This window comes from Delphinapterus leucas, chromosome 8, assembly GCF_059928025.1.
Source record: "Delphinapterus leucas isolate spDelLeu-1000000601 "Yukka" chromosome 8, BTC_Dleu_Yukka2, whole genome shotgun sequence".
Lineage (NCBI taxonomy): Eukaryota > Metazoa > Chordata > Mammalia > Artiodactyla > Monodontidae > Delphinapterus > Delphinapterus leucas.
The window spans coordinates 113,899,862-113,922,228 of NC_143136.1; the positions used below are offsets into that span (position 1 = coordinate 113,899,862).

Here is a 22,367-nt window from a genome sequence, read left to right on the forward strand (position 1 = left end):
GTTAAAATTAAAAGGGTTCAACCATGTACCAGCTAAAGGGGCACACCGCCACCATGCGCTCCTCACACGCTGGTCCCCTGGGTCTGCCAGCACCTGCCCTGCCCTGCCCAGACAGCGAGGCCAAGGCTGGGAGAGTGTGGCCATGTCACAGGGCTTGGGACGTGAGAGATGGCATGTGGAGTCAGCATCCAGGCCTCCTACCGCCAGTGGTCAGCCTGGCGATGGGATCTCAGCTCTACCAGTCCTGCTGTCACCCTGCATGTCACTTTGCCTCTTGGGGCCTGGGTTCCTTGTCTCTGCCGTGGGACGGCAACCCTACTCGACCCCTGTGGTGCACAGCGCCTGCTGTGTGTCCAGCACAGGGCTGGACGGCCCCTTCCCAGCCTCTTCTCCCTACTTGGCTGATAGGAAGGGCATGGGTGTGAACCAGCTGTAGGGGGATCCCGCTTCCCTCCCAGTCCCCGCCAGCCGCTCCCGCCCGGCCTTCTGCCAGCACAGGCCAGTGTCCCTGTGGGCCTGGCCTGACATGCCCCAGCTCAGGAAGCCCGCCAGACACCCTGGCCCCCTTCCCATCCGTCTGGCCAGCCGGACATGGGTCGTCCGGCCTTGTGGACTGGGGCCATGGACCAGTGCCCTGGCTGACCTGGCCAGCCTCAGCCCTGAAGCCACTTCTCCCAAAGTGAGGGAAGAGACTCCCATGTGTTTCCACAGTGGGGAAATGCCCCGTCTGCTCCCAGGAGGTGTGCCTGAGCCGGTGGGGCTTCTTCAGAAGCAACGAGGCCGAGGGGTCCCCTCACCCTCCAGCCTCCAGGTGTGGGAGAACTCAGAGCGGAGGCAAACTGTGCTCGTCTGTCCAGGGCCCTCAGGACCGTGTCACTGTCCCAAGGGCATCCGGGGGCCAGGTGAGCCACGTCCATGGTGGAAATCTGGAGGACCGACAACCCAAAAGTGGCAGAACCCTGCCTGGGTGCCCTGGGGAGTTTCAAGAAGAGAGAAGGTCCAGCCCGCCCTCGTTCGGGGTGCTCTGTGAGAGCTGGGGTGAAGCCTCAGGAATATCCAAGGGGGTCTCAAGTCCCACAATTCCTTGAAGGACGCAGGCACCTGGTCCTTGGACTCCTGGATGCCTTCACTGTCCTTGTGGGAGCCCCATCCAGGCCCCGCCCTGTGTGCCCATGGCGGCTCTCCTCCATCGCCCTCCCCTCCTTGCCCAGGGCCACAGCCTCCCTGTCCCTCCCGGGGCTCTCCACCTCCAGAGCCCCCCAGACACCCTCCTCCAGGAAGCTGGGGCTGATGCCCTGGAGACAGGCAGGTGGGCGGAGCCTGGCTGGACGGTCACCTCCCAGCCCGTCCATTCCTGGCTGTGTGACTCCAGGAACCCGCCTCTCCCTGCTCTGCCACTTCGTTTGTAAACCAAGGACAGAGCCGGGCGCCTGGCAGCACTGCTGTGCAATTAGTGAGCTGCTGTGTGTGAAGCACAGAGTGACTCCTGCTGGGACCAAAGCAGAGCTGGTGGCAGAGAACCGGAAGGCCAGGACCTTAGCGTGGGGTTCAGAAGTCAAGTGGGCATCACGGCGAAAGCCCATTTACAAGGGATGGGCAATGGGGAAGGGAATGGGCCAGAGGCTGGGGCATTCATCCATTCCTTAGACGCTTGTGGACACCTGTGCCTTGCCCAGCCCTTGCGGGCACAGGCGTCCAGCAGTCAGGAATCAGGTTCCTGCTCTCCGGACTGTCTGCCCGGAGTGGGGGGAGCCATCTGCACCCAGGCACCAGGAGGTGACGTCACTGTGACCTCCCTGGCCTCTCACCATCATCTTGGATGTGCTCCTGGGAGCCCAACGCTGGTCTGAGCCCGGAAACAGGGGCCTTCGCTGTGGGGAGGTGCAGTGCGGAGATTATCAAAGCAAGGCCCGATGACACATACAGCAGCGCCTGTAGGGAGGTTTTCACATGCAGATTCCTGGGGCTCAGGATGATTGAATTAGAATCTCCCAGGTGATTCTGACGTCCACTGCAGGATCAGAGCCTCTGAAGTGGGACAGATCACCAGGGGACTTTACATGGAGTGGACGAGGATGTCAAGGAGGATATTGATGCTTTGAGCCTGGTTTTTATTCATGCCTGGAAAGAGACTCTTGCTCTTTACAAAAGCTGGGAATTAGCCATCTGGGTAATCCAAGGGCCCCCTTCAAACCACACGCATCTGCCAGTCCCTGCAGCTAAAAATTGCCCTGCAATTCAGAGGACCCAGCCTGGCCTGCCCTCCCCATGCCAGGCTGAAACAAGAAAGGGCTTGGGGAGGAAGAAGACTGGGGAGGACGGCAGGAGGGAGCTGTAATTCCCCTGCACCCACTGAGTGCCGGGCTTTCCATGTGACATTGATCTCCTCCTCCTCTGGACAACCTCAGGAGGAAGGCATCTGTTTCCCCTAAAAGAGCTGAGTGAGGAACCGGGCTCCGGCAGCGAGTGTGTGGTGAGGCAGATTGGAGCCCAGGTCTGTGGGCCTCAGGAGTCTGGGTTCTCTCTCTGAAGGTTGGGGCTCTGGGTTAGTGTGGTCTGCTCTGTGCTCTCCAAACCAGATGTGGGGTGACTGCTGACCTCATGGGTGTTACCTCAGCTGTATTTCCGGTCTGCTCCAGACCTCCCCGGGTGATGCCCTCCCAGGTGGCATGGGCCCCCAGAAGCCTGTCACAGGAGCAAGTTCCCTGGCTTTGTTCCCCCGGGATCCAACTTGGGAGAATTGGTGGGTGGTTATGTTAAATGATCATTTTTTTTGTTGTTGTTGTTTTTGTTTTTTGGGTTTTTTTTGCGGTACGCGGGCCTCTCACTGTTGTGGCCTCTCCCATTGCGGAGCAACAGGCTCCGGACGCGCAGGCTCAGCGGCCATGGCTCACGGGCACAGCCGCTCCGCGGCATGTGGGATCTTCCCGGACCGGGGCACGAACCCGTGTCCCCTGCATCGGCAGGCGTACTCTCAACCACTGCGCCACCACCAGGGAAGCCCTAAACGATCATTTTTAACAGAGTATAATCATAACTCACGGGCAAGTGCAAAATGAATACCTGCCAAACATTGTCCCTAAGTAACGAGAGAACCAGTAAGATGCTACCACTGGCTCACAGGAGAATTCAAAGTACTGTACGTATAAGGCGGTAAAATGAATTTACAAATAGATGCAAAACTGGCTGAAAACAATTCTGTATAAATTGTAGATAACTGATAGCCATGCAAATGCAAAGGAAGAGATAGAAATGTGGATTCAAATGCCTTTGGACAGGACATCAGTTGTCTACAATTTATAGAGTTGCAAAATAGCTCAAGGACGTAAAAGGCCAGAATCAGGTAACCCAGAAGGCTGTGATTAGACAACGCCTAGTTTTGCCTTGAAGACACCTGATAGTCTTTTCACTTCAAAGCCTTTCAGTCACCAGAAGTGGGCCACAGATCTGGCTCTAAGCTTCCTAGCAGCCAAACAAGGCAAAAAGGAAACAGCCTCAAATTCAGTGTCTATAAGGACAGCTGTATAGTAGTTGTTCACCGTAAGTCCAGCTTCGCGGTGCCTTGAGACCATGTTCTCCTTCAGGGGTGGGGCGGGGGCCTCGTCAAGGGAACCCAGTGCGGTGAAAGCAGCATCCTCAGTGACGTTCCTACCACAAATGCAGTGCTGCTTCCATAGCCAAGGCAGCGGTTCTCAAAGTGTGGTCCCAGACCAGTAACACCAGCCTCCCCTGGGAACTTGTTAAAAATGCAAATTCTCAGGCTCCACCAAGACTTTGGGGGTGGGGTCCCAGCCATCTGTGTTTTAACGAGCATTCTGGATAATTCTGATACGAGCTGAAGTCTGAGAATCATGGGACAAAGTTCTCAACCCTGCCATCACGGTAGAATGACCCAGAAAGCTTTAACACCGCATCATGCCTGAGCGCCACGCAGGACCGATGAAATCCGGCTCCCTGGATGTAGGGCCTGGTTAGGTATGTTTTTAAAGCTCCGCGGTGGTTGTACTGTGCAGCCAGGCTGCAGGCTCACTGCCATGGAGTCAGTGGGTGCGAGCAGAGGCCAGGAGATGCTCCATCTTCTGCTCCGGAGGAGCCCAGCCCTGCCCTTGCGAGGCTTATGTGAGACGGCGTGTCCCTGTGTGTCTGCAGCACCGAGCACTCACCATGTAGATGCCGAGGCCACCGCCCCAAAGGTGACAGGGCCCATTAGACACCGCGGTTCCTGGTCCCGGGAGCACAGATAGTGGGGACGCCCAGGCGCGGGTGCTGGGGCTGGTGCCACAGTGCTGGGGAGGCCCTGCGTCCACGCTGCGCCCCGTCTGACTCCGCTTCTCTCCTTGTCAGGCTGCCAGGGGCTGTGGGACAACACGAGCTGCTGGCCCTCCTCTGCGCTGGGACAGACGGTGGAAGTGGCCTGCCCGCGGTTCCTCTGGATGCTCGTGGGCAGAAACGGTAACCGCTCAGCCCAGGGGCCCAGCTGGGAGGCTGTGGGGCGGCCCTCTGGGTGGGCCTGGGCCTGGCAGCCTGAGGCCGAGGAGACTTCTCTGGGGACAAGGAGTGAGTAGAAGGGTGGGGGTGGTCCTCGCTGGGGATGGGAAGCCTTGACTGGGGAGGTGTGGTGTGGCCTCAGTTGTCAGGGCGCCAAGCAAGGGGGCCGGGGGCCACATACTGGGGAAGTGGTGAAGGAGGCCAGGCCTGCTTCTCCCTGCCCGGTGCCCTCTTCAAGAGGCTCCCCTCCTCCCTTCCACGCTTCTGCCCCCTCAGCCCCCGGGGCCCTCGCTCCAGCCCTCGTTTCTGGCTCACACCGGGCCCAGGCTGGCCTTCCTGGACACTTACTTCCTCTGTGCCCTCTCTGCCAGGCCCTGCTGGTGTACTCTGCCCTCCCTGGAAGATTCTGACAAAGCTGTAGTTTATAAGGGTTCCCTTAATTTCAGGCAAGGGAGCGAGGATGTTGTCTCGGGGGACACGCAGGGACGAACACTGGCTAAAGCCCTGTCACGCGCCAGGCATGTTTAGAGACGTGAGCTCGTTCAGTCATCACAAAGCCCCTGCAAACCACAGACCTTTTCCCTGCGCTTGACCCAGTTCAGGAGTAAAAGTAGCAGCGTCGAAGAGGGCTTTAGCCCTTGGCCTCAGGTTCACGGCTGGGAGGTGGAGAGGCGGGGACTGCCGTTTCTCCTCTCTGCCACACGGTGTCGCTGTGGGGCCGCAGGACCGGCCACCCGCCCGTCGGCACGGAGGCGCTGCCCCTTGGCTGCGCTGCCTGGCGTCCGGGGCTGGGTGGGGGGATCATCTCAGCCTGGGTCCCACTGTGCTCATGCCCAGCAGCAGGTGCAGGGCATCGGCCAGCCCAGGAGCGTAGGTCGGGTCGGGACAGTCCAGCCTCAGTTACCGAGAACCATCCTCCCGTGGAGACACCTCGGGTCCGGAGTCCGGGGGAAGGCTTCTTGGTGGTGTTCCAAGGGTTCCAGGTCTCCCTAGCCAAAGCAAGGAAGGAGCACCCAGTGAGGACAAGCTGGCGCTCCAGACCCTTCCTTTTGAAAGAAGAAAGAAACAGAATAAGTGAATTCTTTCTCAGGGCACCCGCTACGTGGGCCCAGACGGAATGAGTGTCTGTGTGACTGGGGAAACTGCAGGCTGGACTCTGCCTCCAGATATTTGTCTGTCTGTGCCAGGGCCTAGAATGTTCTATCTAGGGTGCATTCCTTTGATGCTTAAAAGGGCGCTGGTCTTCCAGAGTTCCTTATTAAAAAGCACACTTGCTGAGTGGGGTCAGGCCTTGGCGTTTTTTCCCTTCTACCTTGGTGGGGATGGGAGCCTTATAGCAGCAGAGATTCCTAACCTGACAAGGGTCCTGGGGGCTTTTGAGAATCAGATAAAAGCTTTGGCCTGGCTCTTCCCCAGACTGCACACACATATACGTATATGTGAACAGAAATGCTGACTGTAGTTTTGGGGGCCCTTGAGGTGTTCATTGACCTGAACTTGGGGCAGAATCCCTTACCTATTAGGAATTAAACCCAGGGGAAGTGGGTGGGAGGAAGGGGCTACAGAGGGAGCCCACCCCTTGTCTCCTCTGCAGTTCTACTAAGAGCCCTGTCAGCAGAGGGCACTGCCTTGTTTACTGCTCTGGGCACCTGGCCTGGATCACACGCAGCAGCATCTTGGGAATCCTGTGGGGTCTGTGGAGAGAGGCCCCTGGACAGGCAGCCTGGCCTCCAGGGACACGCCGTCTGATAACTGCTTTTGGATTCCAGGCAGTGTGTGTGCTTTTAATTCGGCCTTCTCATCCAGCCAGTGTACCTTTGACCACCGTTCTTTCCTCTCTGACAGCCTAGCTTGTTTGATATAATTATAGAAACCTTCCACTCATCTCCTAAATTCCAAGACTCCAAGCCCCACCGTCCTGGTCCTTTTTTTTTTTTTTTTTTTCAGTACACGGCCTCTCACTGTTGTGGCCTCTCCCGTTGCGGAGCACAGGCTCCAGACGCGCAGGCTCAACGGCCATGGCTCACGGGCCCAGCCGCTCCGCGGCATGTGGGATCTTCCCGGACCGCGGCACGAACCTGTGTCCCCTGCATCGGCGGGCACACTCTCAACCACTGCACCAACTGGTCCATTTTAGAAAGGCCAAGATCAGAAGGGAAGTAGCCCTGTGGCTCCCACTCTGTCTGGCACCAACCTGAGTGACATCCGTGTGCTGTCGTGTTTCCTGACGCGTCCTGCAGTGTGGGTGATTATTCCCATTTGGCACAGAGAAATGATGCACCTAAGGGTACACAGCAACAAAGAGCCAGTGCTGGGTTTCGAACTCAGATCTAGCTGGTTCTAAACCAGTGCTCCAGGTCTCATGAGCCGTCCTAGACCTGGCACGCCTAGAGCCCGAAGGCCACGGTCTCCTGCTAGAGCTGCCCCTGGGACCTCAGGGAGAGGGCCAGGCAGGAGGGCCGTGCAGTGATGGGCCACATCCTGGCTGCACACTGTTGCCCAGTTCTGGGCCTTGGTTTTCTTGTCTGTGAGATAGGTCAGCAGCACCGCCCTCAGTGGGGCGCTGTGAGGATGAGATCAGGATCAGTACATTAGCCTAGCGGCTGGTTCTAGAAATGCCCACCATATTTCTCCAGCTCAGTGGAACCCTGAGAGCCAGTGGCCCTGTCAGAGAGGAACACACCAGGCCCAGCTGGGGTGGCTGGGGGCCCTGGACAGGATACTGATTAGAGCAAAAGGAGCAGCAGGGCCCCTCTGTACAGGGTCAGCTCCCTGCACCCCTGCAGCCTCCACAGCAGCCAGACCCGGGGACCGGAACACGGCCCTCCTCGGCAGCCCGGAGAGGAGGGTGCAGCCAGGCCGGTCAGGGCAGGCAGGGCAGCCCCCACTGCTGTCCCAGACTTCCTTCTTGGCCGACAGCTCCTCTACCCCAGTCTTTGGGCTCCTGTTCTAAGAGCTCCTCGTGGGCAAGCTCTTCCCTCTCCTCTTGTAGAAGTGCTTGGAGCAGGCTCTTCATCCCCCCTCATCTGCTTGTCTAGCCAGCCAGCCAGCCTGCAAATGTCTGATGAGCAAGCGCTCTGGGCAGGCCCGGGGGAGCCTTCGGGAACAGTCGTCTGCCAGGGAGGCAGGGGGGCCGTTGTCACCTCCGTGTGGGCGCAGGCTGCAGCCTTGTGCTGGAGGGGTGGGGCGGTGAGCCCCAGGACAGGGAGGGAGGGCTGCGGCTACCTTGTGATTTGTAATGCAGAGAAACGCAGAGGTGTGGCCTGGTGTCATGGTTAAAGAGCTAATCATTCCATCCTCAGGGGTGGCTGCCTGGAGGGCTAGCTCTGCTGGTTTTCAGATTCTGGGGAGCAGGGTGTGAAGTTAGATGTAAAATAGAACTTCTTAGTGCAGAAGTAGGACCAGGAGCCTGAGGAAGGTCCGCTGTGGGCGGGCCTGGGTCCTCACCAGCCAGGCAGATTCTCTGGGGGACCCACCCTTAGATGGCTGCAGGGCCTGCGAGCAGGAAGGCCAGGAGTAAGAAAGGGCATTAGGACAAAGCCTGCGGCCAGGAGTGGAGGCCTGAGCCGCGGGCTTCACATCCCAGGGCCCCCATTTATGTGGTATGATCTTGAGCAAGTTATTTAACCACGGGGTGCCTCAGTTTCCCCAGCTGTAAAATGGGTGTAGTATTTACATGTTACAGTACATTTTACTGTAAAAGTAACAGTGCTGGCCTCCTAGTCCTGTTAGGATTAAATGAGTTAATACCCATCACACGCTTAGAACAGTGCCCAGCACGTAGCAGTGACCGTGTATTGTTACAATAGAGCACGGAATTTTATAATTGAATAAACACACAGCTGTTAGTGTGAGATCAACATTGTTTGATTCAAGGTATGTAACCTTCTCTTCTTAAGCACTGCATCCAGCCTCTCTCCTCATAGGAGACACTGCAGTGCCTCCCAGCTTGAAGGTTCTCCGGGGGCACCCAGGGAATCGAGTGGTGACGCTGGAAGTTCTGCTGGGCCTGGGCCTGGGGCATGTGTCAGTCGTCTCCCTCACTGTGGAGCTCGGTGCCTGGCACAGTGGCCGTGAGGCGGGGGCCGGAGGGGTATCGGTGCAGGGCCGGCCAGCTTTGCAGGTCGGCGTATCCGGGAGCCGCGGGTCTGTTCCACGCTCGCACATCTGCTCTAGGCCATCTGCCTGCGCACCTTTCCCACTACTTTTCCTGACTGACTCTTACTAAGGCTCCCAGGGCCAGCTGGGCCAATTGCAGCTGCCTGTGTGGTTCAGAGAAAGGGACAGGGTGACGGAAGGAAGCTCCAGCTGCCCCTCAGACGCGGCGAGGGCACCCGGAGAGCCGGCCTTGGGTCCGGTCCCCACTGCTCACTGCAGGCTGCTTGGCCTCCACAGGTTCCATATTTCGAAACTGCACGCAGGGCGGCTGGTCAGAGACCTTCCCCAGGCCTGACCTGGCCTGTGGGGTCCACGTGAACGACTCCTCCAACGAGAAGAGGGTAAGCCTGCCAACACCTCCCTGCGGGGCAGAGGTGGCTGGGGAGCAGAGAGTGAAGCTGGCTCAGGGTGAGGTTGGGGACCCCGGGCTGCCCCTCTCAGCCCCACACCCCCTTGCTCCCCTGGGCTGGATGGGCCCACTTCCCCGCCCTGGTCCACCAGCCCAGAGGTGATGGTCCCGAGGAGCATGGCACAGTGAGAGCTGCCACGTGCCATCGGGATGCTGGTGTGAAACCCAAAGAGCAGAGACTGGGGCTAAACGCTTGGGGCCCGGTGGTGAGTCTGAACCTGCCTGTGACCTTGGGGGTTGGGGAGGATGTAACTTCTCTGTGCCTCAGTTTCTTCATCAGGGAAATGGGGTTAGTAATAGTCCTGACCTCACAGGCTCGTGAACCTGTAGAAGTGCAGGCAAGGGTGCCTGGCCGCAGTGCCAGCTCCCAAATGTCCCTTCTCAGAGGAGCTTCGGGCTCCAGAGGCAGGAGAGCCTGGCGGTGGGCAGGCCTGGTTTGAGACAGGACGCTGGTGCGGTGGCTCTCTGAAGGGGCCGTCTGGTTCAGAGCCCTTCCCAAAGGAGATTGAGTGGGGCCTGACGTGGAGGATGGAGTTTTTTCTCTCCCAGGTCTTACCATCCAGTTAGGGAAGACACATGAGGTCTTCAGATCCGATGGGAGTAATTTAATAAGGATACCTGTGGTCTTGGAGGGCCAGTGGATGGGCTCTGACCTCTGTAGATTACCCTTTCTGTCACTGACCTATATGAAGACAGGAGGCTTACGTGTATCACGTTTGTAAAATCCATAAGATTAAGAAGGATCATTTGTATAATGGGTGGCAGGACGGAGGTTCGAAAGTGACAGAAATTTCCAACTGGCTTCGTAAGCTAATGTGGCTCACGTAGCTAGGGATGTGGAGAACGGGCATCAGGACCCTTTCATGAGCAGTACCCCAGAGCCACCCAGGACCAGGTTCTTTCTGTCTCTCCTCCTGCTAGCCTGGTGGTTTATCCCAAGGCTGGCTCTCTTCCTGTTGTCAGATGACTGCCATTGGTGACTATAGCTGCAGACTCCCCAGGCCTGCCTGTCCAGAAGGAGGGACAGCCTTACTTTTCTTGCTAACAGCAAGAAAGTTTCTCAGCCAGGCCGCCAGCAAGCCTGTCCTGACATCTCACTGGCCCCACGTGACTTGAGCCTGTCCACCTCCAGACCATCCCTGGCAGAGGGTTGGGACACGTGCTTGGCTTGGACCAGCAGTTCTCAAACTTTTTGGCCTCGGGATCCTTTTACACCCTTGGGAGTTATTGAGGACCCTAAAGAGCTTTTGGTTTTGTGAGTTATGTATATGAAAACCACATATAAGAACTGTTGGTTTAGACTAATCCGCTGGGTGGGAACGGAGCCCAGGGCCTTAACCATGTTATTCATGGTTGAAACTGTAAAATGCCAGAAGAAGGAGCAGAGATTTAACAAAGATAAATGCGGGCTTCCCTGGGTGGCTCAGTGGTTAAGAATCTGCCTGCCAATGCAGGGGACATGGGTTCGAGCCCTGGTCCAGGAAGATCCCACATGCCACGGAGCAATGAAGTCCATCACCACAACTACTGAGCCTGTGCTCTAGAGGCCGTGAGCCACAACTATGGAGCCCGCATGCCACAACCACTGAAGCCTGTGCACCTAGAGCCCGTGCTCCACAACAAGAGAAGCCACCGCAGTGAGAAGTCCACACACCGCAACCAAGGGTAGCCCCCGCTCACCACAACCAGAGAAAGCCAGCATGCAGCAACGAAGACCCAACACGGCCAAAAATAAATAAAATAAATTAAAACAAAGATAAATGCAAAGTTCTGGACTTAACTCAGAAAATTAGTTGTCTAAAATAGTAAAAAGATGACCTACCGTGGCTTCAGCTCACATAAAAAAAAAAAAATCCCTAAGACTGGTGGAAGGGTTTCCAGACCATGTGATTCACTGGTCCTTAATTGTCAGTCCACAGACAAGCACAGACTTTGTCTTTTTTTTTTTCTTTTTGGTTGTGTTGGGTCTTTGTTGCTGCACGTGGGCTTTCTCTAGTTGCAGCGAGTGGGGGCTACTCTTTGTTGCGGTGAGCGGTCTTCTCATTGCGGTGGCTTCTCTTATTGCAGAGCATGGGCTCTAGGCGCTCTGGCTTCAGTAGCTGTGGCTCGCGGGCTCTAGAACGCAGGCTCAGTAGTTGTGGTGCACGGGCTTAGCTGCTCCACGGCACTTGGGATCTTCCTGGACCAGGGCTCGAACCCGTGTCCCCTGCATTGGCAGGCGGGTTCTTAACCACTGCACCACCAGGGAAATCCAGGGCTTGTGGGATCTTAGATCCCTGACCAGGGATTGAACCCAAGCCCTTGGCAGTGAAAGTGTGGAGTCCTAACCACTGGAATACCAGGGAATTCCCACAAACTTTTTCTTTTATTCTGAGAATTGGATCATCCTTTCTTAGTGTTGAAATGTCTTTTTCTCTTTTAATCAAATGATGGTGAAAGTATATATTTGTTGGTTGTCTTTTTGCAACTTCCTGACTTGGCACACACCAGTTGCCAACAGTGGACTCAGATCAGCAGAAAGACCAGGCAAAGCTGCCACTTGGGTAAAAAAAATGGAGTTTGCTTACCCAGAGCAGAGGTTAGAAAACTAGGACCCTTGGGCCAAATCCAGCCCACCATCTGCTTTTGCAAATAAAGATTTATTGACACACAGCCACACCCATTTGCACCGAAAGGGCAGAGTTGAATAGTTGCAAAAGAGACCAAATAGTACCCAAAGCCTGAAATGTTTTCTGTCTGTCCCTTTATGGAAAAAAACATCTGCTGTCTCCTGATGTAGAGGATAGAGAAGGAGGGGGCCCAGTCGAGACACACAGCAGAGAGATGGGCAGCTTGATCCAGGACAGGCAGCAGCCCTCTGGGGGGCAGGGGGTGCACAGCTGCAGAGGTTGAGGCCTGGGGCGCTGTGGTCACATCTGGCTTCCTGGGAACAGGGCTCTTTTGGGGTCAGATCTTACAGACAGAGGCAGAGCAGGCCAGGGCATCCTGAGGGTACCCCGGTAGACAATAACCCAGCCACAGGACAGCACGGGATGCTCAGCCAGGACTCTGCATGCTTGTCACCCCATGCCTCCTCACGCTGCCACAGGCTAACCCGATGTGCTCCTGACCTGGGGCTGCAGATCCAGGCGTCCCCGGGGTGAGGCCGACGCACTCAGCTGTGGGGCACATCCCACACGTGATGACATCCTAGGCTGACACATTGGTCCTCCGATTTTTTGACATTTCACTGCTCTTTGACGTCCCTACATCTAGGAACCATTCATCCAATGCAACTTACTGCCGTTGTGGCTCCCCACTTGTTGCTGAGAGGTGGCTTCTGGCTTCTGGAATTGCAGTCACCTCAGTGCAGAAGCACAGGGTCACATGGCAGGCAGCCCGTCAAAGCTTCCCTCTGCTGCCAGGAAACTTTCGGTTGGTCTGAGTCCTGTCGACTTTGTGCTTACTCCCCTACCCCTGGGGCTCACAATTAAGTCTCAGGCGTTTTGGTACTCAGCTTCCCTAAGCTTGTTTGTTTCCTTTAGGGTGCAGTGTAGCCAGTTCAGATGACAGTCACCTTCCTCCGGAAATGCTCCACTTTACTAATGCTCCTCTTAAAATAACATACCCAGAACTGGACCAAACACTCCAGACATTCCAACGTGGCCTGCTTCACAGCACTCCATTAATGTAACTGAGAAGAGACCTAATAGTCCTAGCAGCTACCTCATACCCATACCTCACACCGGCAGTGTCAGACTGCTGACTCAGACTGAATGGTGGTTGGGGGGGTAGAGGGTGGAGATGGGGAAGAAGCAACATGTGCTGAGTGTCTTCCAAGTGCCAGGCACTGTCTAGATACGCTACCTGATACCCTGTTTGTTCTTCCAAAATGCCTGCACGGTAGATATTATCCCCATTTTGCAGATGAGGAATCTGAGGCTCAGAGAAGTTAAGTAATTTGCCCAGGGTCACACAGCTGTTGAGTAGTAGCAGTCCTGGGTTTGGAACCCTTGTCTCTTGACTCTGAAGCCTGTGCATGTTCTCTCTGCATACACTTCTTTAATGCCATGGAGCTTGGGCCACTCAAACCTCAAAGTCATTTTCATATGAACAGCTGTCAGGTTTCCCCAATAGTATTCTTGTGCCTGTGGTTCTTTGTTTTTTATTACCCTTTTCTTCTAGTTATAAGATAGTACTTACCCATTGAAGAAAAATGAAAAGTACAGAAAAAAATACAAATGAAAATAACGACTCTATCCACAAGTTTATACTCCAAAGTTAACCACTAATAATGTCTTGTTTCTGTGTGTGTATGAGACTGAACCACATGAGATGGCCAATATGCAGTCTTTTTCGATGTACAGAAAAGGACAGTTTCATACAATTCAACCTAACACTTTTTTTTACATAAAGCAGAAATCACACTGTACATGTAAAGTTTGTATTCTGCCTTTTCAGTTGACATTACATTATGTCCTGACATCTTTTAAAACTCTTGGTAAGCACACTTTTTTAATGTAGTCTAACCTTTGGATTTAAAAGAATTTAGTTAACTATTCTTCTGTTGTTGGACATTTGCGTGTTTTTCATCAAAAATGGTCCTGTGATAAACATCTTTATATCTGAATATGCTTTTATATTTCTGATAATTCTTAGAATTAATTCCTAGAGGTAGAGGGGTGGTCAGAAGGAATGCATGTTTCAGAGGTTCTTGATACATGCTACTTTCCAGAGAGACTGAACCAATTTTCACTCCCACTATACCTTCACCTACATAGAACATTAGTACTTTTAAATATTTGTTAATTTGGTTAGTAAAAAAAAAAAATGGTATGGCATTATTGCTTTACTTTTTATTTTCTTGATTCTTTTTAACGTAAAATAGCTAGCTAGTGGGAAGCAGCGGCACAGCACAGGGAGATCAGCTCGGTGCTTTGTGACCGCCTAGAGGGGTGGGATAGGGAGGGTGGGAGGGAGGGAGATGCAAGAGGGAAGAGATATGGGAACATATGTATAACTGATTCACTTTGTTATAAAGCAGAAACTAACACACCATTGTAGAGCAATTATACTCCAATAAAGATGCTAGAAAAAAAAAGATTGTTGTACAATTTGGTTTTCTTTTTGAACCTTAAAAATACAGGTCTTCACATTTATTTCTATATGTCACATTATTCCATTCCATTGAGATCTTCTTGAATCAAAGATGAGCCAATAGTGTGAGGTGGCTGCTGAACAAGCAAATGACTGCTTGGCTGCATGTATAAGAGCGCAGTGTATAGATCAGGGGCAGTGATGGTCCCACTCTATTTCTTCCTGGTCAGAGAATGCGTCTGGAGCCTTTCAGCTATCTGGTTCTGGGTGTCTTGTTTAAGAAGGACATTCACAAACTGGAGCATATTAGTGGAGAAAAATGGTGAAGGGTTATGGAAAGAGATTAAAGACACAGGGAATATTTAATGCCCAGACGATAAGTGGGGGACAGGTGGGCAGAAGAATTGTATTCAGAAAGGACAGGCCTCTCTGTAGAATCTTTGTGACTTTTCTATAAGTCTAAAGCTATTCTACGTGAAAAATTTATTTTTAAAATAAATATGGGCTCTAGGTACAAGACAAATTCAATTTATTTTCAGTGACTCCAGAAGAAGAAAAGGGACCAATAGGTACAATTTAAAGGTAATAGGTTTTAGATTCACTTGAGAAAAAATTATCTAATACTTTGCACTGTTGTATACCCAGTGACTTCTTCAAAAAGCAGTGAGTGCCTCATCCGTGGAGGTATTCAAGCAAAGGCTTGAATTCAGGGTGATGGTCAGGGGCCCTGTGTACGGGATAGAATTTTGAACTGGTATCAGATGATCCCCAAGGTCTTTTCCCAAGCCAAGATGTCGTGAGTCTATGAATGTGTGTCCTTGGGGTATGAACAGAATAGCAGTCAGAGTTGAAGGGGCTTCGGCAGCCTGGAGCAGGTGCACTCTGTGGCAGAAAAGGGCAGGTTCAGCCAGGTGGGTGGGTGGGGCTGACACGGCCCTCTCTCTCTGCAGTACGAGTACCTCCTGAAGCTGAAGGTCATGTACACCGTGGGCTACAGCTCCTCCCTGGTGATGCTCCTGGTGGCCCTTGGCATCCTCTGTGCCTTTCGGTAAGAACCTGCTGCCAGCTCTCCATCTTCCCAGCCTTCCCCGGCACAGACTTCGGGTCTCTTTTAATTGTTCTGACCAGAGAGAGGAAGGTCTGGGTGGGCCACTTTGTCCCCTCTTGATCTAAAGCTTACCTGTGGCAAAACTTGGAAGTTTTTGTGACCTCGTTCATTCCTTTATTCATTTGACATTTACTGAACATAACTAGAACTTACTGCACCAGTTGCTTTACATGTATCATTTCTGATTTTCACACAATGCTGTGAGATAGGTATCATCCCCATTTTACAGGCATATTAGCCAGACTCTTGGTTGCAAGAAACAGAAATCCGCCTTAAAGCACCTTAAGAAAAACAAAGGTGACCTGATGCACACAATTGACAAGTTCAGGGGCACCTGGCTTTAGGTGTGCCTGGATCTAGGTGCTCCAAGGTATCAGCAGAACTGGGTCTGTCTCCTGCCATTTCTTCACCTTGCATTGGCCTCAGGCAGGCTTTACGCAGGGCTGGCACAGACAACCACCAGCAGCTGCAGACGTACATTCTACCAGCTCAGCGACACCAGGGCCAAGGACCCCCTTCTTCATTAGTTGCAATGAAAAGTCCTGGGGGAATTCTCATTGGCTGGCTTGGGTCACATGCCCAGCCCTGAGCCAATCACTGTAGCCAGGTGTGGAGCTCTGATTGGTCAGGTCTGTCATGAGGGTGGGGGTAGCGTCATCCCCAACCAGAGATGGGATGCGTTCCCCGAAAGAAAGCCTTGTTCCTGAAGCGGAAGGAGGGGAACGGTTAAGAGACTTCTGCCCCTACAGCAAGGGGGAAACCTAGGCTCTGGCTGGTGAAGGGCTTGCTCTAGATCGTGTAGCTGAAAAGTGGCAGAGCCCGGGTCTGATTTCCCCCCACAGCCTGTGTTCTTTCTGTGCCACTTGCCCCCTTCCCCACCCCCTTCTGACAATTCTGGGAGCTGGAGGTGGTCGGAGCAGAATAGGATCTCGCCCTTATAACCCCAGCTTTTTTTTTTTTTTTTTTTTAATTGCAGCATGAGACAGAGTAGGCTGGGCACCAGGGGGCCTGGGCTCATTCAGGTTCTGCAAACAGGGAGATTTAGAGAGCTGTCACGTCCAGGGCCTGGGTTTCCGTGGTGCGTGGAGGTGGGGGGAGGGTGGGCGGCTGAGCCCTGGGCCTCTCCGGCTCTGGCCCCTACAGCCCTGCATCCTCTCCCTCCAGGAAGCTCCACTGCACCCGCAACTACATCCACATGCATCTCTTTGTGTCCTTCATCCTGCGTGCCCTGTCCAACTTCATCAAGGATGCCGTGCTCTTCTCCTCCGACGACGTCGCCCGTTGTGATGCCCACAGGGTAACACGCCTGCGTGGCCCACGGCGTGGCCAGGCCTGCCTGCTCCCCCGCTGCCCCCGCTGTCCCTGCTGAGGCTGCACTTAATGCCTAGAGTAAAGGGGCCAGCGCTGGGGAGGTTCAGGGAGTCTCATGTCCCCAGATGCACAGTCTGGGACCCACATGAAAGCAGTTTGTCGAGAAGCCCATGGGGCTGCTGTTCAACTCCCAGTGTCCTGGAGTGGATTAGCCATTCTGGGAATTAGACACATAGCAATCCCCCCCCTTCCCTGCTCCTGCCAAGTCCCAAATGTAGACAGATAGCTAAAGCTAGAGGGTTGGGATTGTAGAAGGAAAAAGGTGAGCATATGCTTGTGTGTCTGCATATGCTTGTGTGTCTGCACACCCAGATGTGCAGTAGAACAATCGTTTTGTTAAATCTAACCCTCGTCCTCCTTCTGAAAGCTCAGATGAGTCTTCTTTCATTGCAATGTCACTGGGTACCAGTTGAGGATCCCTTTCGCTGTACGTAACAGAAAACTGTACATCAGTGCCTTAAACGGATGGGGGTTGTTCTCCACAGAAGCAGTCCACAGGTGGGTGACCCAGAGGTGGCACTGGCTCCATGCCATGATGGACACAGTCCTTTCCCCTTTCTGCTCTGCCATTCTTGATCCCATGTCCCATGCTTTACACTGCATGTTAACAACATGGCTGCTGCAACCCCAAGCCTCACATCCATGTCCCAGGCAAAAAGCAGGAAAGTCAAGGTTGAACTTTTTTTCTCTTTGGGAGGCTTTGCCTCTTCCCAAGACTATGTCTACATCTCACGGGCTAGAACTGTGTCATGTGACAACATCTAACTGCAAAGGAAGCTGGGAGATTGAGTATTTTACTATCATAGTCTCCACAGCAGAAGCCAGCAAGGGAGAAGGGGATCGGAAATCGAGATTGGTTTAGTCAGCCTGCCCGCCACTTCCCACCACTCACATCTGTAATTGCTCACAGATCTGTCAGGTTTGCATTGCTTATAGTTTTCCATGTGCGTGTGTGTATGTGTGTGTTTTCTGACTCAAGACTGAGAGGTCCCTCAAGGAGGGCCCCTGTGTCTCAGGGAATTTCCTGGGAGTCAGAAGACAGATTCAGGCCCCACCCCATCACTGACCAGTGGAGAAGTCCAGCAGTGCCCAGCAGGGAACCTTTCCAGGTTCTACTAACCCACAGACTGACGAGCCAGCCACAGGCCACACCTGGAGTTGGAGTGTCTGGGAGGCCACAGGCGGCCCTGGGCGCTCCTCCCCTGTGGACGTGGATGTGACCTGCGCTCTGTGCAGCAGCCCTCGGGCCATCCCAGGAGCTGTCCTCTCTTCAGGGAACAGCGCGGTGAAAGGAAAGGAGGCCCTCACAGTGCGGGAGTGGGAGCCGTGCTGGCATAGAAGCCTCGGCCCAACAATCTCACAGGCATAGGTTCCAGGGATCCCTGCAAGGGACAGGCCTGCCACAAGAGTCACAGCATCAGGCAAGGCCGACCCTGGCACCCCCCTCGGGTATTCAGAGGCCTGCAGTCCAGACGCAGTGCACCAGGCAGGGTCGTGTACTCTCATCAGTGTTAGTTCGTCCCTTCTTCATCTATTTCCAGGAAAACTAAGCCTGGAAAGGATTTTATTAACCTTTTGCTCAGAAATCCCTTTCCCTCTCTAGGCCTCAGTTCCCTCATCTGAAAAATGCCCTCATTTGCTGCTGGGAATTGGGCGATATCTGACCATTTGACACCTGGCAGCTGGTTCCAGAATTTGAATGCCATTCCTGCTGCTGCAACAGCCCTTTGGCCATCTTGACCAAGCCTGCTGGCCTGTGGATTTCCACTCTAGAGAGCTCTATGAGCCTGGTCTTCTCATACTGGAAGGCCAGAGGGGGTGGCCGTGAGCCCCAGAGGCTCGCTGCTTGGCCTGGCTGCTGACCCCTGGCGCACCCCACCTCTCCTGGAGGGAAGCCCAGGGCCGCCAGCCTGGGGCTCAGCTGCCTCTCTTCGCAGGTGGGCTGTAAGCTGGTCATGGTCTTCTTCCAGTACTGCATCATGGCGAACTACTCCTGGCTGCTGGTGGAAGGCCTCTACCTTCACACACTCCTCGTCATCTCCTTCTTCTCAGAAAGGAAATGGCTCCAGGGATTTATTGCCCTCGGATGGGGTATGTTTCTCCAGGGGTACGGTGGCTGCATGCTATGTGGGAAAGGGCACTGAGGCAGAAGGAGAAGGGTGTGGGTTCCAGTTTCAGCTCTATACTTAGTTAAGTTCGTGAACTTGTGTGATCTTAGACAAGTTGCTTGATGGTTAACTCTCTGGCCTCAGTTTGTCTGTCAAATGGGAAAAAATAGCTAAAATTTGGATGCCCCAATTTCTGGCATCCAAAGCCTTTTACAGTTTGATACCCCCAACACTGTTGCCTTGTCTTCCCCAGACGTTGCATCCATACGTCCTCATTCCTGCTTCCTTTTGTATCAGTTAGGGTGCTTTTGACTGTAGGTATCAGAAAACCTGGCTTAGATAGGCTTGAAACATCAAAGAAATTAATTGGTTCATGTAACTGACAAGTCCAGGGATCACCAGCTTCAGGTGAGGCTGAATCCAGCAGCTCAACGTTTCTTTTTGTTTTTCTGCTTTGCCTTCTGTAACATCAATGTTATCATTAGGTGCTCCCAATGTAACTGCCAGCAGCTCTGGGCTTCTTCCTGGCTTCATTGTTACATCTGATGAAAGAGAGAGGCTGTGTCCAAGCACTCCTGGCAAATACTCTGAAATTCACTCTGATTGGACCAGCTGAAGTGTTATACACATCCTTGAACCAATCACAGGGGCCTGAGAGAATGGAATACACTGATTGGCTTAAGCTACTCAAACCACATAGCTTCCCAAAGGAAATTCAGGATTCAGTTTCCAGGAAGGAGGGGAAATGGTAGTAAGACAGCTAACTGCAGGCCCCATTGCTTCTCTTACCCCTTTCCTTTCTGGTCAATGAAGATGATAATAATTCTGATTTCTTGAGCACCTACCGTATGCCAGGCTTTGAGCTCAACACTTTGCATGCATTATTTAATCATCACAACAACCTCCAGAGGCCTCTTAGAGGAACCTTGGCTCAGAGACATGATGTAACATGCTCAGCTCACACTGTAGACAAGGGTAGAACCAGAATTCAAACCAAGGCCTGTCTATTTGCAAAGCCCCTTAACTCTTATTCTGCCATAAACAAACATCCATCTATCCATCCTTCCATCCATCTGTCCATCCCTCCATCCATCCATCCATCCATCTATCCATCCATCCGTCCCTCCATCAATCCATCCACCTATCTATCCCTCCATCCATCCATCCATCCCTCTATCCCTTCCTGCCTCCCTCCCTCTCTCCATCCATCAGTTGTTCATTTGATAAACATATGTAAGTTCCCCACTGGGTTCTAGACAGTCAGGTTTCTGTGAGTGACTCACAGGCTTACAGGGGTAGTCATGTGTAGTAGCCATTAGCTTCATTTTCTTTCTTCTTGGTGCCTTTAATTAAGAAGTGCCCCTGCCAGGAGTGCCCCCCACTGTCTTTCCTGCTTGTCTAAACCCTTATGTGCAAGGGCTGTATCTCCTCATCAGACCATCAGGGAAGTTGCCTGAGCCAGCGGAGTTCACTGAGCCCTCCTGCTTCTGAACTCTGGCAGCCTGATTAGCACATGACCCTCAGTCAGCAGGAGATGTAGGGTTCTGCAGATCTGGATTTCCACATAGGCCAGTAGTTCCAGAGAGCCTGGGACAAGGGACTTGCCTTATGCTGCTAACTCTGCCGCAGATGCCCCCGGTGTCTAGCCACCTCACTGAGCCTTGACTCCCAGATCTGCCAGGATTTCCCTGTATGAACGTGGACAGTTTCATCTTCTATAATATCAGCATCATAATTTGCTGAACTTTCTTTGAGCACTTCTTTGTCCTCAGAAGGGCTTATGGAGATTACAAAAACAAAACCAAAAATGGTTCCATCGCTCCAGGGGTTTGTAGTCTAGCAAGGAGACAAAAGTGCATTGTGATAATATCTCCATCACGGGTTTTTAGGAGGTTTAAGTGAGATAATGAGAGCCTTCTTTTCTTACTCAAGTATATTTTTTAAATATTTGTTTATTTATCTGGCTGTGCTGGGTCTTAGTTGCAGCACGTGAGATCTTTAGTTGCAGCAAGTGGGATCTTTTAGTTGCAGCATGTGGGATTTAGTTCCCTGACCAGGGATGGAACCCGAGCCCCCTGCATTGGGAGCACAGAGTCTTAGCCACTGGGCCACCAGGGCAGTCCCTCTTCCTCAAATATTTATTGAGCATCTAGTATATGCCAGGCCGTGGGGACAGAGCAGCACATTAAACAGCAGCAGCTCCTTCTCTCTGTGCCTCTCTGCCTGCACAACCCCCAGGGGACATGAAGGGACTCAGGAAGGTCTAAAGCTGTCTGTCTGCGAGAGGCTCTTGTTTTGCAAAAGCAGTGGCCCCTGCCTCAGTTTGTATTCACCCCCCTCCCCAGAGATAGGTTGCTGAAATGAGTATGTGGCCACCATAAAACTCTGCAAAAAAAAAAAAAAAAATTTAAGTAGGAAAAAAATTACCATAGGCCCATCTGTTGAACATTTTCTAGGGTTTCCTTCCAGACTTTTTTTATACTCCCAGTTTTTCCCACATGGTTGCAATCGTCCTGTATGTAGAATTTTGAATCTTGCCTCTTTCCATGAACACAGAAGCATGCTCTGTATTGTTTCAAATCTTCAGTAAACATTTTTAACCACTGTGTGGATGTATGTAACCAAACACCTATTTTTTGGATGTTTAGGTTGTTTCTCATTTTTCACTGTGATAAATAACACAGCGAGGAATACTTTTATGGGCAAAGCTTATTCCATGTGTAATAGAGAATCCTGGAATTGGGACCCCTGAGTCAGAAGCTTTTACTTTTTCAAGGTGGCTGGGGTGTCAGTCTGTGCCCAGGAAAGAGTGATACCTCTGGCTTTTATAGGAGCTGCGTCAAACTCCCATTCACTGAGGGAACTCAGACTGGTGGTGCTCCAGCTGGAGCTGCGTTGGAACCATGCAGAGGGCACGTCAACCTGGTTGCCTGGGCCCCGCCCCACAGTCTCAGTCCAGTGGGCCAGCGGTGGAGCCTGAGACTCTGCATTTCTAACCAGGTCCCAGGTGACGCTGATACTGTTGTTGCAGGGACCACAGTGAGAACCACGACTTAAATCATTATCCGCTTTTCAGACTTTTCCACTGACTCACTGTTAAAGATGTAAGACAAATAACCATAAACAGGTGGCCCTCAGAATCCATGTTTGCCCAAAGTACCCAAACTGAGGCAGAGAATTTTTTTTTATCAAAGCCATACGTGTACTCGGTTTAAAGAATTAAATAGAACTACAAGTCTAAAATGAAAAAGCAAACAAAAGCAAGCAGTGTCCTGAAGAGGCTCCCACTTCTGCCACCCAGATGTAACATCCTCCAGCTCTTGAGCTTCTCCTTTTGATATCTGCTCTCATGTTTCTAAACAATATTCTACTATGTTTTGATTTGTCCATCTGAGGCATTGTTTTTTTTTTAACTGTCTATTCACATCCTTGGCCCACTTTTTAAAAAATATTTATCTGTTTATTTGGCTGCGTCGTGTCTTGTGGCACGCAGGATCTTCGCTGCAGCACGCAGAATCTTCGCTGCCGCACGCAGAATCTTTTTGTTGTGGCGTGCAGGCTCTAGAGCGCACAGACTTAGTTGGCCCTCCACATGTGGGATCTTAGTTCCCAGACTAGGGATCCAACCCGCGTCCCCTGCATTGGAAGG

General features: G+C 52.7%; 1 protein-coding gene across 1 annotated transcript in view; it reads left to right on the forward strand.

The window, feature by feature from the left end:
* The window catches only part of SCTR (secretin receptor), a 64,767-nt gene that overhangs the window by 25,143 nt on the left and 17,257 nt on the right, over positions 1–22,367 (forward strand). Inside the window, exons 3-7 of the mRNA XM_089916985.1 lie at positions 4,345–4,452; positions 8,884–8,987; positions 15,082–15,179; positions 16,404–16,536; positions 18,548–18,701. Of these exons, the coding sequence (XP_089773111.1) occupies positions 4,345–4,452; positions 8,884–8,987; positions 15,082–15,179; positions 16,404–16,536; positions 18,548–18,701 (597 nt within the window). The remainder of the gene's footprint in view (positions 1–4,344; positions 4,453–8,883; positions 8,988–15,081; positions 15,180–16,403; positions 16,537–18,547; positions 18,702–22,367) is intronic.